Source organism: Phoca vitulina, unplaced genomic scaffold (assembly GCF_004348235.1).
Source record: "Phoca vitulina isolate PV1807 unplaced genomic scaffold, GSC_HSeal_1.0 scaffold5, whole genome shotgun sequence".
Taxonomy (NCBI): domain Eukaryota; kingdom Metazoa; phylum Chordata; class Mammalia; order Carnivora; family Phocidae; genus Phoca; species Phoca vitulina.
This window is the reverse complement of record NW_022589708.1, coordinates 12,631,222-12,646,360: the sequence shown is the minus strand read 5'-3', so window position 1 is coordinate 12,646,360 and position 15,139 is coordinate 12,631,222. Positions and strand designations below refer to the sequence as shown.

Genomic DNA, 15,139 nt, shown 5'->3' with positions numbered 1-15,139 from the left:
AGAGGTGGACAAGATAAACAGTAAGACATGATGACAAGTTACCAGGAGCTTGTTCATCTTTCTGGTTAAGGCAAGGAAGAAATACGTTTTTATGAATCTGATCATATGTATAGGGTGTTGTATTTATGTGGAAATCTTGTGTGTATTGAGTTTGTGTGCAGATCATGCTCCTATTGATTGAATGTTTAGACTGAAGTATCATTGAGATCCCAGGAACGGTGTTGGTTTTACTTTTTCCCCCTTCTTTAAGAGGAGGTGCTGCTTTTCGGAGCTTCATGAAGTGAGGGATTGACATAATTCAAGACCGTTTGTAAGTTGATTGCTGGTTGAGATTAAGTGTTGGTGAAATCTTTGTCAAGAATAATGAACATTTTAATAGGGAGAATAGTCTTTCTTTTTTCCAGACTTTATATGAAATGATGTAAAGGATGTCAGGTAGAATTAATTTATAAGGGATTGCTGGTTTGGTTGGGATTTGCATCAGTCGGTCAAATTGTTAGCTATGTTTTAAGAAGCTATAACTCTAGCTGTCAGAATTTCTAATTGAAACACAGAAATGCTATTGAGTGATGATGCAGGGGAAAGTCAGACCTCGCTGTAGGCACTGTTATTACCAGGCTGGCAAACTAAAGGCCTGCCTTTGAATCATGTGCAGCAGAGAGAAGGACCGTTTCCCAGTATTGCTGCTCCTTGGCTGGTTATTATGTACGTTCTTAATGTTCACACTTGGGTGAACAGTGTCTTCTCTTGGGAACAGTGACTTCTAGAAGTTTCTATGTGCAGGAAAAAAGTGTATGTAGTGAGAGGTTTGATTTCTTTTTAAATCTTGACCACCTCTGTCAGTGCCTTTCACTCAGCATTCCTGCATCTTAGATCAAAGAGCCTGGTTTTAACTTGCTTGTTTCTCGGCCCCAGCTGCACAAGGGAATCACCTGGGACATTTTAAACATCAGTGATGCCTAGGCCCTGACCCCAGACATTTTTATCTCATTGGTCTGGGGTGCCACTTGGGTTCCCTAGGTGGTTCTGCTGGGCAGTCAGGGTCACTCCTCACCCTGACACAGTTGCCTTCTAGAATCTGGTGGAATATGTTGAAACTGATAGGTAAATTTCTGGCTTGCTTGCAGAGTAAGGAAAGCATCACCAATGAAATACTTTAATTAATGCCTGTTATTTGGTATTTTGCAGTCTGTAGTACTTTTTTTAAAAAGATGAATTGTAGAATCAAATTTTTAGATCCTAAGTAACTACCAGATTATCGAAAAGAATTTTAACAATGATATGTCCCTGGCATGCCACCATGCCAACTGCCTTACTAAACTCATCCGGGTGGCATGATGACAAGGGAAGAGCTACACATGCTTAGGAAGCAGGGTAGAATTTGGCAGCCGTATATAACAAATAGACATATTAACTGACCTCGTGGCTCACAAATGATTATCTGTCCACATGAATGTTGACAAGTTGGTTTTGAAGACGCTGAAAACATTTTTATACAAACCTTTTTTTGTTTCGTTTTCCTAATCATTTGATTCAGTGCATGATTGATGAATCAAACTGATTATTGGATAGTTTGAAAGATGTTCATTGAAGTAGTCTCGCTTTAGATTTATATATTTAAGAGTCACAGAACTTTAAAACTAGAAGGGATCTTAGAGATTATCTAGGGGAAACCTTCATTTTGTGGATGACAGACCTTGTTCTGTTGAAGTCTAGAGACTTCACATAGTCCTACAACTACTGCATGACGAAGCTAAACTAGAACCTTGGCCTCTAGCCCTTCAGCTCTGGTCTGTGTGACCTCTTGGTGCAGTAGGACCTTTTTGATTCAATACTTTAATTTTGGAGAATCTTGTTCAGATTAATAATTAAAATCAGATGTGGAGACCAGGGATCATGTAGACTTGACTTAGGCAGTTACAGTCCGAAATACATAGGAAGAACTGCTTTTTCTGTTGTGGGGTTTTTGCACTTATAATGTGTTTTTGCGTATTCTGTTTTGGACTTAGAAAAAGATGTTGATTTGCTGTATAAAAATTTAGTCAAATGTGAGTTAAGCAGAGTCACATTTGGAATCCTGTGGTTTATTTGTGAAGGTGATTTGTTCAAATGAGTTTTCTTTTTACCTCTAATTACACAGCAGCCTGATGATGAAGTATGAATGAGCAATGGGTATTAACTTACCCAGCATACAATGTGAATCAGCAAATGTAAACCTCCAAAGCAAAACATGCTCCAGTAATTATTTTGTTTTGCTTTTTGCTTAAAGGAGTGATTTTGTTTGTTTTTATCTGAAGTGTTTTAAAAACAGCTGATCAGTGGTAGTGTACTCAGTTCTGTATTGACAGACGTTCCCCTTTTAGGGTTGCTCATCAAGTTTTTCTCTGGTTGGTTTTGTACCAGCCAAGCGACTCTTTCTGCTTCTGGGCCAGTATTTATGAAAGCAGCAATCCTGATGTGATTAATGGTGCTTAACGGAGAAGGGGTATGGTTTGTTCAAAAGCCACAAAGCCTAAAGTGCTGAGAATATTCACTGATTGCCTCTGGGGGAGCTTGCTCTGCACTAATAAAGATTCTAAGCATGGGTCGGGAAGTACATTTAAGCATTTTTTGAGCCCGGCGGAGCCAGCTTGCACAGGGGACGTGTTCTCTCACTGTGCAGAGGTCAGGGAAAGCCCACACCCTCCCACCTTCTGCCTTTTGGGTGGCTCTGGTTCCCTAGGTCTTTACGTGGCCTCTGGAGCCTCACGGTGTGGCAGAGAAGGACATGCATGTGCACAAAGTTGAACCAAGGGTGCAGCAAGACCAACAGTGGGGTTGGGTGTGAATAGGTGACCTGTGGATTCATTCCAGTTTCCAAAGGGTTTCCCAAGACCTGTCTGTCTGTTTTTCTAAGACAATAGCTAGTGCAGAGGCCTTCTGAATCAATAAGGAGCCCAGGTCTTTAGGTAATAGCTGCTCTATGAAATAGGATACCTTAAGGCCTTGGATAGAAGACATATCATCTATGGAAACACATCTTCCAGCCACCAGTCCTCCTCCAGGGCCCCCTTGCATCCATATCTTTTGTGAGATGGTATTTCAAAGTATGCAAACTGTAACCCCTTTTGTGGTTGATTTTTTTTGTTGCTGTTTTTCAGGACAAAATAAAATGCAAGAAATTCTTTTAGCATGAAGAAATGCATTTAATGAGTTCCGGAACTTATAGTGAACTGTTCCAGGTCCTTTGACAGGCATCTGTATGCCATTGACGATATTTTATTAGACAGGCATTTAATTAAAGGAGGTCTGTGGGCCAGATTCTTCCCCACATATGTGACTCATATTTGGGGATTTCTCACAGACTTAGCTCCAAATTGTGCCACGTGGCCCACACTTGAAATGTGAATAATTCTGATTTTATTCTGAAGAACTTCTTTGAAGATTCAGTCCCAGCAATACTTAAAAAAGCCAGGCCCACAAAACTAAAATACAGCCTGAGCCTCTTGAAACTTGCACCAAATATACAAAGTCCAGTCTGTCCTCTATTGAATCAGAAACTCAGCTTGCATATTAGCATTGGAATCCCTTTGATTGTGTTGTGAAGCAGTACCTAAAAGAAGGAAAAATTAATGAGATTAAACTGTCATTTTAAATTTTGTTAAAACTTGTGCATATGCGTACAGCATCCTTTTTTCGTATCTTAATGATCAGTGTTCACATGCTTTCCATCAACTTCTTCCACTTAAGATGTTATTCCATATTCAGCACGAAATGAGTTTGGTGCAGTTGTTGTCATGAGTCAGTGATTGACCCAGCCTTAAATTAAGAAATTTGGGGGCCCTCTTCATCATTGGGCTTATTTTGAGTTTATTCTATTTTAATCACTCTTTGCCTTGGCCCTTATGCTTATTAGCAAGAATTTAGAGAGACCTCAGAATTGCATTCCTAAGAAAGGCTCTGTTTCCTGGATCTTCTCTCAGAGGCTGTAAGCCTTCCTTCTCTGATAGTTCTGAGTATAGTCACTCTGAGGCTGGCTGGCCTTCCTCTGATTTCATGGGATGAGTCTATTGCTGCAGATTTTATAAATCACACTGCAACAGAATCTTTCTCTACCATTGCTGCGATAGAGAGTAAGTCTCTTCTTGAACCTGAAAGGAGTTGAATGTTTCAGAATAATCCACCGCTGGTGGCTCTCTGATGAGTTTTACACTCAGCCACGTTCACCACATCCATGAGAGCATATGGAAGGAGAAGCACTCGTCATAAACTTCGAGAGCAGTAAGTGGTGAACAAACACGACTCTGGAGACAGGAGAGGCTTTACTGGTGCTGCTTTTTCCTCGTTAGTTTCATTCCATCTGTTTCAGTCTAGTTGAGTGAAAGGATACCCGGCAGTGGGGTCTAAAGTATATGCTGGTGCATACCTCTAACACCACTCACTGGTTTTTAAAATGAAGCCATTGACTTTTAGATCAAAATAAGCATGCCACTTAATGTAGCCGTTCTCTTCTTATTTAAAAAAAATAAAAGAAAAACCCACCAACTCCATGATTTGGTGTTATATTGTAGGTATCTTGTTGCCCCTTGCTTGGAGCCGTCATTGAAGGGCTACTTATTGTTTCTTCGAATAACGTAGAGATTTCCAAGTAGTCCTCCTACGAACACAAATGCTCATTTGTATGCCATACCTATGTTTGGGAGGGTGGTGGGTGGAGTCTTGTTTTGACCAAAAAAAAAAAAAAAAAGAAATAGTACATTATTCCAAAAAATATAAATGACACTTCTAGCACGAGGAACTTTTTCTTCTCTTCCAGTGAAAGCAATTCAACATCCCCTGGTGGGAGCTGGGGAAGAAGTGAGAAAAATCTTTTCCTGAAAGCTTTCAGAATCAAGTAGACTGTTTTGTTCAGGATCATTTCAGTGTAGACTGACTGCAGACCCCTCAGCTTCGCCTGGAGACAGCCTTCAGCATCTCTTCGGCTTCTGGTGCCGCTCCCTGGGGAAGGCAGCTCCTCTGTGTCTTTGCATGGGTTCTAGATCAGGTTACTCTGGGATGTCTTGGGGTGGCTTTATATCTGAAAGCAGGGAGGATTAAAAATCAGCTGTTGACATGCGACATCTGATCTACACGTGTAGCTGAGAGCCGGTTTAAAGGGTTCACTATAAGCCTGGTGCCGTTAATGCCGTCCCGGGGAGGGCACTGGAAGGTACTCGGGCTTGCTGCTGGCCCAGGGGCAGCGGTCGCAGAACTGAAGGGTAATGGCACAAACCAGGGGCGCTAAGGACGGAGTAAGGACCGTGTGTGCATGTGTAGTAAAAAGCATCGAACAGTTATTGACCCATTCTACTTTTGGGTAAGAGGTGGAGGTGGTAGTGGGACAGGGAGTCTGCAGGCAGGGTTGTCCTGCTCTCTGACGAATTTGGTTTGTTAACTGGCTCTCACGTAGGAAACAGGAGCAGGTTCATTTTGGAGCCAGCAGTGATGTGACTGGTGTGTCGTTACTCATGGTCACGCTTTCTGGCTCATGAAACTAGGCTAACAGCCCCTTTTTCCCGGGCCTCAGAAGTTCCTTTGTAGGAAATCATTCGTCGCGCTGCCTGCAGCCATGTACAGAAAGACCAAAGATAGGCCTTCTTTAGTGAAGACCACATACCTGCTGCTCTGTCCACACACAACTCCGTGCCCGATGGATCCTCACGCTCACTACCCCCTTTCTGCCTGGAAAGTTGCCGTGAACACCTAACTAACCAGATTTCACAAGCTTGGCCTATATTATTAATCCAGTTCCCTTCTGTTCTTTCTGTGTGTATATTTAATACTATAGATAAAATATTTTATTAAAAATGTCTAATGCACCAAATTTTAAAATAGAAAAGGCTGGGGATTTCATTCTCATTTTTGTCATTTGTTTAATAAATTTGAGAAAACATTTTTCTGTTGTTCCATTGTATGCACTGTTTGTCAGCATGTACCTATCTAGGAGAAAAAAAAAAGCTTCCCGCCCCCCCCCCCCCCCCCCCCCCCCGTTCTGTCTTTATCCTCGGAGCATGGTGTACTTTCTGTTCCCTGCATTGTTGGAGCACTGTCTGATGTCTTTTTTTTTTTTTTTTTACACTGCTGAATACCAATTTGTACTTGGAATACCTGTTTCCTCTAGAATTACAGTGATCCTGTTCGCTAAACAGCAAGCTTTAACACGGAGGCATGCCGGGGTCGTCCCCTAGGTCACTGAGGGTGGGGAACAGAAGGCAAATGGAAGACTTCATTTTTCTGATTTCATCCTCTAACGTGCCTGCACTTCGTACTGTGTGTTCCTGGGCGGGGGCGGGGGGTTGTCTTTGGAAAGGAGCAGGATCACTGTAGTTGTGGGAGAGGTCTCATGGAAACAGAGCGTATCTGTGGCTGCAGCTTACATAGGGGAGCTCAGACACCTAACCAAAGGGTTGGCTTCGTGTTTTATTGGGGACCATCCATTCAGATGGGGGTAGAACACTTTCCATAGCTGGTATCTATAAGAGAATTTAGTTGGGCGTTTGTTTTGGTGGGGGCTGGTGGGAGCATAGAGAAGACCCCGCCCAGCTCAGCCCCACTTGGCTACTCTTGGCCAATAAGCTGTTATTAGTTTTGATGTGCCCCCAAAATGTAGGCTGTCCCAGATACTGTCTGGTTTCATCTTCTCTCCATGGCCTAAGAGTGCCGCGTCTCAGTAAAGCATGGATTTATACCACCGGGAAGGGTGCTGGCTTCTCCAATAACAATGAGCTTGGTGATTCTTTCAGCATGGAAGGCCAAACTCCTGCAACCGTGTATGCACGACATTAATATCTCTTGTTAATCCAAACTGAAGAGGCTTTTACTTGTCCTAACAGGTATCTTGCTGTAAAAACTGTCAATTGTAACTGTTCTTTCCCACTGACGGCTAAAGCTTTGTCCTGAGTACAAGATGGTATTTTTCATGGGTACAAAGCACCATGTTCCCCAACCCAGACGCTGCCCCCAACACCGCCACCACCATGTTTGAACAAAGAGAAATTCTCCTTTCTCTTTTCTCCATAAGTAAGAGCACACTAGAACATTCTCTGTCATTGCTCCACTGGTAGGCATTTCTCTGTTATCTTTGCAAGTTGCATTGCAGTTGCTTTTCTCAGTTGCTGGATGATGAACACCGAAGTTGATGCTTAGCTGCTTGTAAAACTTTGTTTGAAGGACCTTGGTCTGAGAATAAGAAGCACATATACACATTGCCCTCAACACCCTCCATTATCAAGAAAAGGACAGCACCACCATGATTGGTAATCGTGTAGACTAGTTTTTCTTGTGGCACCTTATAATTTTATAAAGCATTGTCAGCTTTTTTCCCATATTCCACTGGGGTGAGAACCCAGCTGAGTTATCACACTAGTGAATCCTGTCCATTCGGTAGATTACCCATTTTCCAGCTCAATACTGACCTTTTTTGATAACTGGCTTTCAAATGTAGACAATCTCCAGGAAGAGTTCATTGTATTCTTTTTTAGAGGGAGATGATGGATTTAAAAAGAGCCTTTTTAAAGATCCATGAAAACTACATCTGTAATGAATTTCCTACATGTGCCTTTGGAACATATTCTGGGTATGTAGAGATAAAATCTGTATTTTAGAACCAAATACCAGGAGACAAATCATGATAGATGAGTGGCATCTAGAAACTTGCCAGGTAACTTTCTCTGGGGGGAATGTTGAAGAATCAGCATACTGTTCTATTTTGAAAAGAGGAATTGAGAAAGCAATCCGTATTCTCAAATATTTAACAAACCTGCTCTGGGTTACTATTTTTAAAATGATTATCAGGTTTTCTAAACACTTAACAGGAAAAACAACTTAGCTAATTAAAACTAAGATGACCAACGTACTGACCAACTTAAAATACAGGACAGGTACAACTAAGTATTCGAAATGCCATTTTCTATTACTTGGAAAATAGAGTAGAAATTCTCTTTTCCCAGAATGTGTGAGTTTGTTCTTAAGCCTTAGTACAATCAGAGGAGATTACAATGCAGCTGTGCCCAATCCCAGAAAGGGGGGAGATGAGCATTGAGTTTGGCTTGTTGGTCATAAACCATGTTCCCGCTGGTGATGTACCTCTGACAAGGGGCTGGTCCAGAGATACTATAGTCTGGGTGACACTGCAGCGCTTCCCCAGAGCAGCCAGGAGAGAAGAATTATGAATGTATTTTACATTAAAAAGAGAAGCTAAGCCAGTTTTTCGGCTAGGTGATAAATTGGAATCCATAAATACAGCCATGCTAATTTGAAGTTCCATAATTGTTTGTGCCATGAGAATGTGTACATTTAAAAGGATTTTTAAAAGCAATTACCAGAAATGCCTCTCTTGAGAGCAGTATTTGTGATGGCATTGCCAGTCCACGGGGGTGACATAAACTCAGCCCTCTTGCTACGGGTTAACAGCCGGGGGGGGGGGGGTGGGGTGTGGAAAATCATGGTGGGGGGCATATCATTTGGTGAAGGAAAAGGTGGAGGATTTGAGAGTTACTAACTGGAAATACCTTAACGAGATGCAGGACAATTTCTGGAAATAGGAAAAAATAATTTTAAAAATCTGAAGCTTCCAGATTTTCAAGTATAACTAATCTTTTTCTAATCTTTTGAAACTTCTTTCCACCTGTTGCCTTAATATCCAGGTGCTTTCTCAAAAGATCCCCCAAAACTATTTACCTAGAGCCTATGCCTGAAAGAAATTACTTTGTGTCAGTTTGTCAGAGAGGAAAAAAAGATACCGAGGCATTAATGAGTTCACTGAGTAGCCCTGAACATCAGTTACAATTTCCTCTTCTCATCACCTGGGGCTGTGCCTTCAAAGCAGGTAACCAACTGCATGATTTGAACAGGCTTGATAAGGCTAGGTAGATAAGTGGGCTGGGTTTTATCATACAGAGCAACCCTGTTTATGGAATGGACTACTTCAGTGAAAATTGGTTACATGTAGTTTGAATAACTGTAACCGTAGACACCGACTTTAAGATCCAGCTCTTCACACCTGCCTGAGGGTGGACCCTACGTGGACACCGCTTTTGAACAGACAGTTGTCACAGCACTCTGGCTCAGAGTCAAGAGAGCGTTTTAATTTCTCATCAAGCTGCCAAATTCTACTGATTACCCTCATCAGCATATCTCACTGATTGCTAAATGGCAAATGAGCTACATAGTTTGGTTTGAACCATGTCCCCTCTAAATTTTCAAAGTCTCAAGTAGTTGGGCCTGCAAGGGGAGAAAAGGACTACTCTCCATGGACGCAGCTCAAATGAGCAAACTTGAACTTCAGAGTTTGGACTTTCCCCTTCTGTAGAATTGTGGGTAGATTTCTAGACCGGGCTGCTTGGTATTTATTGATTTATTGGTCCTTCTGTTAAATACACCCATCAGCCTTCCTGTCTCAGGCCCTAGGAGTAGACATAAAGCTAGTGGAAGGAGCCACTCCAGAAACGGAAATTGGCAACCCTAATTTGGGTTGTTCCCCAAGTCTGTGTGTTGCACGTGTGAAGTTGCTGGTCACCCACATCTTTGGGCTACGTGAGTGAATGCAGCGGGTTGTCCCCCAGAAACCTGTGGCTGACCCAGAGCTGTCCTTTCCTCGACCTAGGAACATGGGTTGTCATGACGTTCACTGCCATTATCCCATTTTCTGAATCCTGTCTCTGACATCCAGGGTAGACTCTTCTAGATGGCTATATTCTTTGAAATGTGCCCTGTCCTTTCGGCAGGACAGATGTCTCCTGGAACCCTGGTCTGTTTTCTCATCCATTCAGTCTACTAAATTAGAAGCGTCCCCTGGGGGACCTCACGAATAGCTTTTGGCCTTTGGAGGGTAGAAATGCTTGTGCTTGACGGGGGCCACCCGCATTGTCTCCCTCCCACGGGGGCAGGTGGTTTATTATCTGCTGCTGAATGCTGTCCAGGGCCTGATTGGTACTGTTCCCCCACCCTCCTCCCCAACCCCCACTCCTCCCACAAGCCAGCCTTCTAACTGCTTTTTATTCTTGGCTCCAACTCTCACTGATGAGGTGAGTGCTTTTTCTGTTCCGCATCACTGCAAAACCGAGGCCCCGCATGCTCTCACTTAGAACTGCCTCACCTGACCTCACGCACAGTGTGAGAGCTGAAGGTAAGCCCCACATTTTGCCAGATCATGGTGGACAAATAAAAAAGCGACTGATACAGTGACTCACAAATGCATGAAATGTTTGGATCTCTAGACTGCCAGAATTTCTCTTCCCTATTTCCTATTTGTCGTGATGACACTTTTCCTTTTTGTGACCTTTTTTTTTTTAAAGAAGAGAATAGTGTAGTACCTTGAAACATTTGCGAACGGTTCTAATTGTTGTCACTATTTCTATTTGACAAGTTCCAATTCTTTCGAAATCATTGTATTCGGTTGTGCACTAGTGTCAATAAAATTGACATTTGTGAAGCAATTTCTGGCCTTTTTCTCCGGGTTTTGCTGGGTCTGGTGGTGTGTGGGGTGCACGGGTCTTTGTCTAACAGTGATGCGTATTAAAAAATGCCAGGATTTCCATGGAGGGATTTTTAAAACGCAAACTTCTTTAATCTTGCTCATGTTTTCAAATCTCGTTCTTCGGGGATCGTCGTACTGACCCATAGTCCTGTGGCAGGACATCTGCTTTTTTGCTGCTCTTCTGGGTGTGCTGGCTTTTCCTGCACGTGTTGTCAACAGCGCTAGCTGGTCCAGCTGGGGCGGGGCGGGGGCTGGTGGTTTTTCATGGTTGGTTCATTCCTACTGTGATCAAGTTCACTACCCTCCATTCTAGGCCATCCCCATCTTGTAATTTCAAAGCGGATATGGATGAATCCAGAGGGAGAGGATAGCTGTCAAGAAAATGGGGTACGCCCAGAAAACGGCACTTCACCTTTCTCTCCAAGATCCTTGTCCGTGTGCGGAATAGCCATGAGCTGAAACCGCATTTTGGAAAATGAGAAAGCATTTTACATCGTCTTTTCTTAATAATGGTAACAGATGGGACTGCAGGCTACTTGAACTTTGTTTACCCTCGCGCTAGCCCTAGCAAACCTGTGTTAGAATTACAGACGTGTTAGGTGAAAACACGCAGGTAGAAGTATATTCTGGAACGTCCCGGTTGGCTTCCCTGGGGTGAGGTTTCGAGACTCGCAAAATTCTGTTGGCAAAACGTTGCACGTACACATCCTCTCCTTTGGCTGATGTATAATGGGTAATGATACATTTTCATATTATTTAATGTATCCTTTGCAGAGGAATCATTAATGACCTGTCACTTTTTGACTCATCAAGGGGAATTGTGATAATGTAATGACCTCCAGCTTTGCATGTGGTGCTAGTGTTTCTGTCCCAAACAGTGAGAGAGACACGGAATGCCATCACCAGGTATAATAAGCTTGCTTCTGTTCTTGGTAGAATGGGGAGTTAGCTTCTCGTCCTTTCCTTCGCTGTGGCCCGTTGTTACAAGGCGTAGTCTGTCCTGGGTACGTCAGTCATTTAGTTTCCTTTTAGAATAGCTCTGTTTTTTTAGTCTTTTCTCATGTCTCCTGGTGGTATAGTCACTGTTTTCTGGAATAATTCATAGAAGCTAAGGCAGTAGTAAGGAGATGAAGATCCCGTTTGGGGATCCACTGTGCTTCTAAACATTCCCTGAGCAGAGTTCTCTGCCTTATTAATCACAGAACTCTGGCTCCATTGACTCATTCCCACTATGGTATCTTTAGTATGAAGGCAGCTGCAATTCAGAGAAAAACTAGAAAATCGTGAAGCACATTCGATACGCAGAATGGTAGTCAAGGTTCCAAAGATTTGATCTGATACGGGGGAAAATTCTAAGTAGCAATCCGGTCCCAGAAGGAATTACTTTTTTTTTTCTCTCTCTAATACTTCTCATCCTCAAATAGGCTCCCTGACTGGTAGCCCTCACCTTTCAGAGCTGTCCATCAACTCCCAGGGAGGAGCTGTGCCCGCCAGCGTGATCTTGTCTCCCAACCTGAGCCCCGACACCAAGCAGGCCTCCCCCTTGGTCAGCCCGCTGCTGAACGACCAGGTGTGCCCACGCACCGACGACGAGGAGGAAGGCCGGAGAAAGGTGTGGCGACCTGCACGCACACGCGTTACTCTTTTGTTTTTTTTTTCTAACTGCAGTAGTATATATATAACACCTGCCATTTTAACCGTTTCTAAGCATACTGCTCAGTGACCTTAAGGACATTCACAGGGTCATATAACCATTGTCACCATCCATCTCCAGAACACTGTCACGTCCAAACTGAAACTGTCCCCATTAAACAGGAAATCTCCATCCCTCCCCTTTCCCCAGCCCCCAGCAACCACCACTCTGCTTTTTGTCTCTGTGGATTTGACTGCTTAGGAACCTCATCTAGGAGGAATCCTGTGATATTTGTCCTTTCGTGTCTGACTTCTTTCACTTAGCATCATGTCCTCAAGGTTCTTCCACGTCGTAGCGTGGGTCAGAGCTTCCCTTTTAAGGTTGAATCACCCCCCATCGTATGGGCAGAGCACAGTGTGTTTATGCACCTGTCTCTTGGTGGACAGTTGGGTTGCTCACTCCTTTTGGCTATGTCGGATGCTGCTGCCGGAAACACAGGCATCCAGGTGTCCGCGTCTCCGATTTCAGTGCTCTCGTGTGTATCCCCGAAGGTGGAATCGGGCGGACTCTTGTGGAAGCAAGCAAGATGGCTAGCAACAAGGATTGCCTTTTTTTTTTTTTTAAAGATTTTATTTATTTATTTGACAGAGAGACAGCTAGAGAGGGAACACAAGCAGGGGGAGTGGGAGAGGGAGAAGCAGGCTTCCCGCTGAGCAGGGAGCCCGATGCGGGGCTCAATCCCAGGACCCTGGGATCATGACCTGAGCCGAAGGCAGACGCTTAATGACTGAGCCACCCAGGCGCCCCCAAGGATTGCCTTTTACTTACTGTTTAAAGAGAAAGCAAAACCCGTGGCTGACTCACTGTAGAGAGGTGCCTGCTCACCTAAGCGATGGACTCCAAGGAACGGGTGGCGTCCCCAGCTGCTTTCACCTTGTCCCCTTAGCTCAGCCACCGTGTATTTCCACGGACACCCTAGCTTCCATTTCCCGTACACCACCACCACCAGCCCCCCGCTCCCAGGACAAAGGCCGCTGTGGTTTCTGTTTCTTTGATTTCCTGGAAGGCTGCATTGCTCTGATGTTTTACTAGTTGGTTAGGTTTTCGGATGCCCAGTTTTGAATGAATAGCCCTCCGCGGTGACCAACATACTCCTTGGAGGCCTTTGACTGAGGGTAAGATTTATGTGGAAGGAAACGTTCCCAGGCTCTTTCCTCATCATGAGAATCCATTCTCTTCTCCTAGTTCCTCACACAAAAAGGAGAACTAGTAAGAGGCTCTTTAGCCTTGAGCCCCGTTAACAAAAGATCATAAATTAGCAATGTATCACTTTAATCAGGACATTCTTAGAGACTTATGCTCAAAGATTATTATTACGTCTTGTTTCTTCTGTGGGTTTTGCAGAGATTCCCAACGGACAAGGCGTACTTCATTGCTAAGGAAGTATCCACCACCGAAAGAACATATCTGAAGGATCTTGAGGTCATCACTTCGGTATGTGTAGCATTTCCCCTAAAGCATTCAATTACATAATTTATCTCAACTCCGATGTAGCTTTCAGAGAAGAGCTGGATCTAATTAAATGTTGGGCTCTCTGACTCCAATTAAAAGGATTTGGTTCTGGGTTATAAAAATTAGACGGTAATAGTATATTTAATTTGGAACATGCTTTATAAAAATTTTTATAATTGTGATTTTTAAGTGCAAAGGAAGGAAGTTTCTAAAGTGGAGAAAATTAAAATGAAACTTCTTACTGCCTGCTTTGTACCCAGGCAGAATAGTTCGTGTTTTGCCCGGCATCAAATGTAGCTACTTCTGCTTGAGGAAGACCCCAGAGGTGAATAGAAGCCTCGTTTTAGCCTTGGTGATAAATTGAGCCATGTCAGCAAATCTGCCAGAAGACTGCCTTTTATTATTTTAATCAGTCCTATTCGGTCTTGGAACAAATTCAAAGCATCGCAGATAGCTTTATGATCCCTGGATTCTGGGAAAGAACTAGCCATTGGAGGTCTGTAGGAAGCGCGGGGCTCCTGTGCCTCTGGGGCATGTGAATGGCGCCTGGCCCTGAGCAGGTGCTCCAACGGGTGCTCGGTGAACACTGTGGGACAGCCCCGCCTCACCGCAGCGGGCTGAGTAACTGTGTGAGGGCAGCAGCTTTCTCTCGCTGGTACGGCCTCCGATGTGCTCAGCATTTTCACAGAGGAGCAGAGATCGATGTTCCTAACGGATCGAACCAGAGGGGGTGTGGTGGTCTAAATCAGCGGTGACCCAGTGAGTTGGCCAAAATGCAAGTTCTGATTTGAAGTAGCTGCCCATTTCAGAGATTTCTCCTGGCTTCAGCAATCCACTGGTAACAAGTTGGGGGAAGCCCTGATGACGAGCTGGGTGCTTCTCACCCCATCGGATGGAAGAAGGATACAGCAGTAGGGCCCAGGAGCCCCTGGTGCTCCTGAATGGCCCAGATTCAGCAGGAAAGCCCTGTGTCGTCCAGGCATGCTGGGCTGCGCCAATACTTCTGACGAGTTGCCACCATTTATGTGTCCCTGTGTGTGCTCTTTTTATTCCAGTGGTTTCAGAGCACGGTGAGCAAAGAGGACGCCATGCCCGAAGCCTTGAAAAGTCTCATATTCCCGAATTTTGAACCTTTGCACAAATTTCATACAAGTTTTCTCAAGGAAACTGAACAACGACTAGCCCTGTGGTGAGCACAATGATGTTCAACAATTACACGTGTCCCCACGGCCTCCTCTCTCCCCCCTCCCTCGTGTTTTCGGGTGGTTCCTTTTACGCAGCTATCATGCCCAAAGATAAAGTCAAGAACCTGGCTTAAGAGGAGCCAATCTCAAAATGGTTTTCAGGGAAATTCTGTGGGTATTTAGAGGTCACCCTGGATTTTTGTTCCCTTTGGTTTACAATTCTTCAGAACGCATGTTTTCTTACAAGTAAGTGAATCTCACAAAATAAAGATGGTAGGTACTTCTGAAAAGCCGATATGGGCTTTAAGGAATAGA

The 15,139-nt window shown here is 43.9% G+C and overlaps 1 protein-coding gene across 3 annotated transcripts in view; it reads left to right on the top strand.

The window, feature by feature from the left end:
- FARP1 (FERM, ARH/RhoGEF and pleckstrin domain protein 1) overlaps positions 1-15,139 on the top strand; it is a 271,435-nt gene that overhangs the window by 216,417 nt on the left and 39,879 nt on the right. For 2 of the 3 annotated variants that reach the window (XM_032402722.1, XM_032402721.1), the window contains exons 14-16: positions 11,920-12,107; positions 13,533-13,622; positions 14,696-14,829. In XM_032402722.1, coding sequence (XP_032258613.1) covers positions 11,920-12,107; positions 13,533-13,622; positions 14,696-14,829 — 412 coding nt within the window. The remainder of the gene's footprint in view (positions 1-11,919; positions 12,108-13,532; positions 13,623-14,695; positions 14,830-15,139) is intronic. The other variant, XM_032402723.1, reaches the window with a different exon arrangement.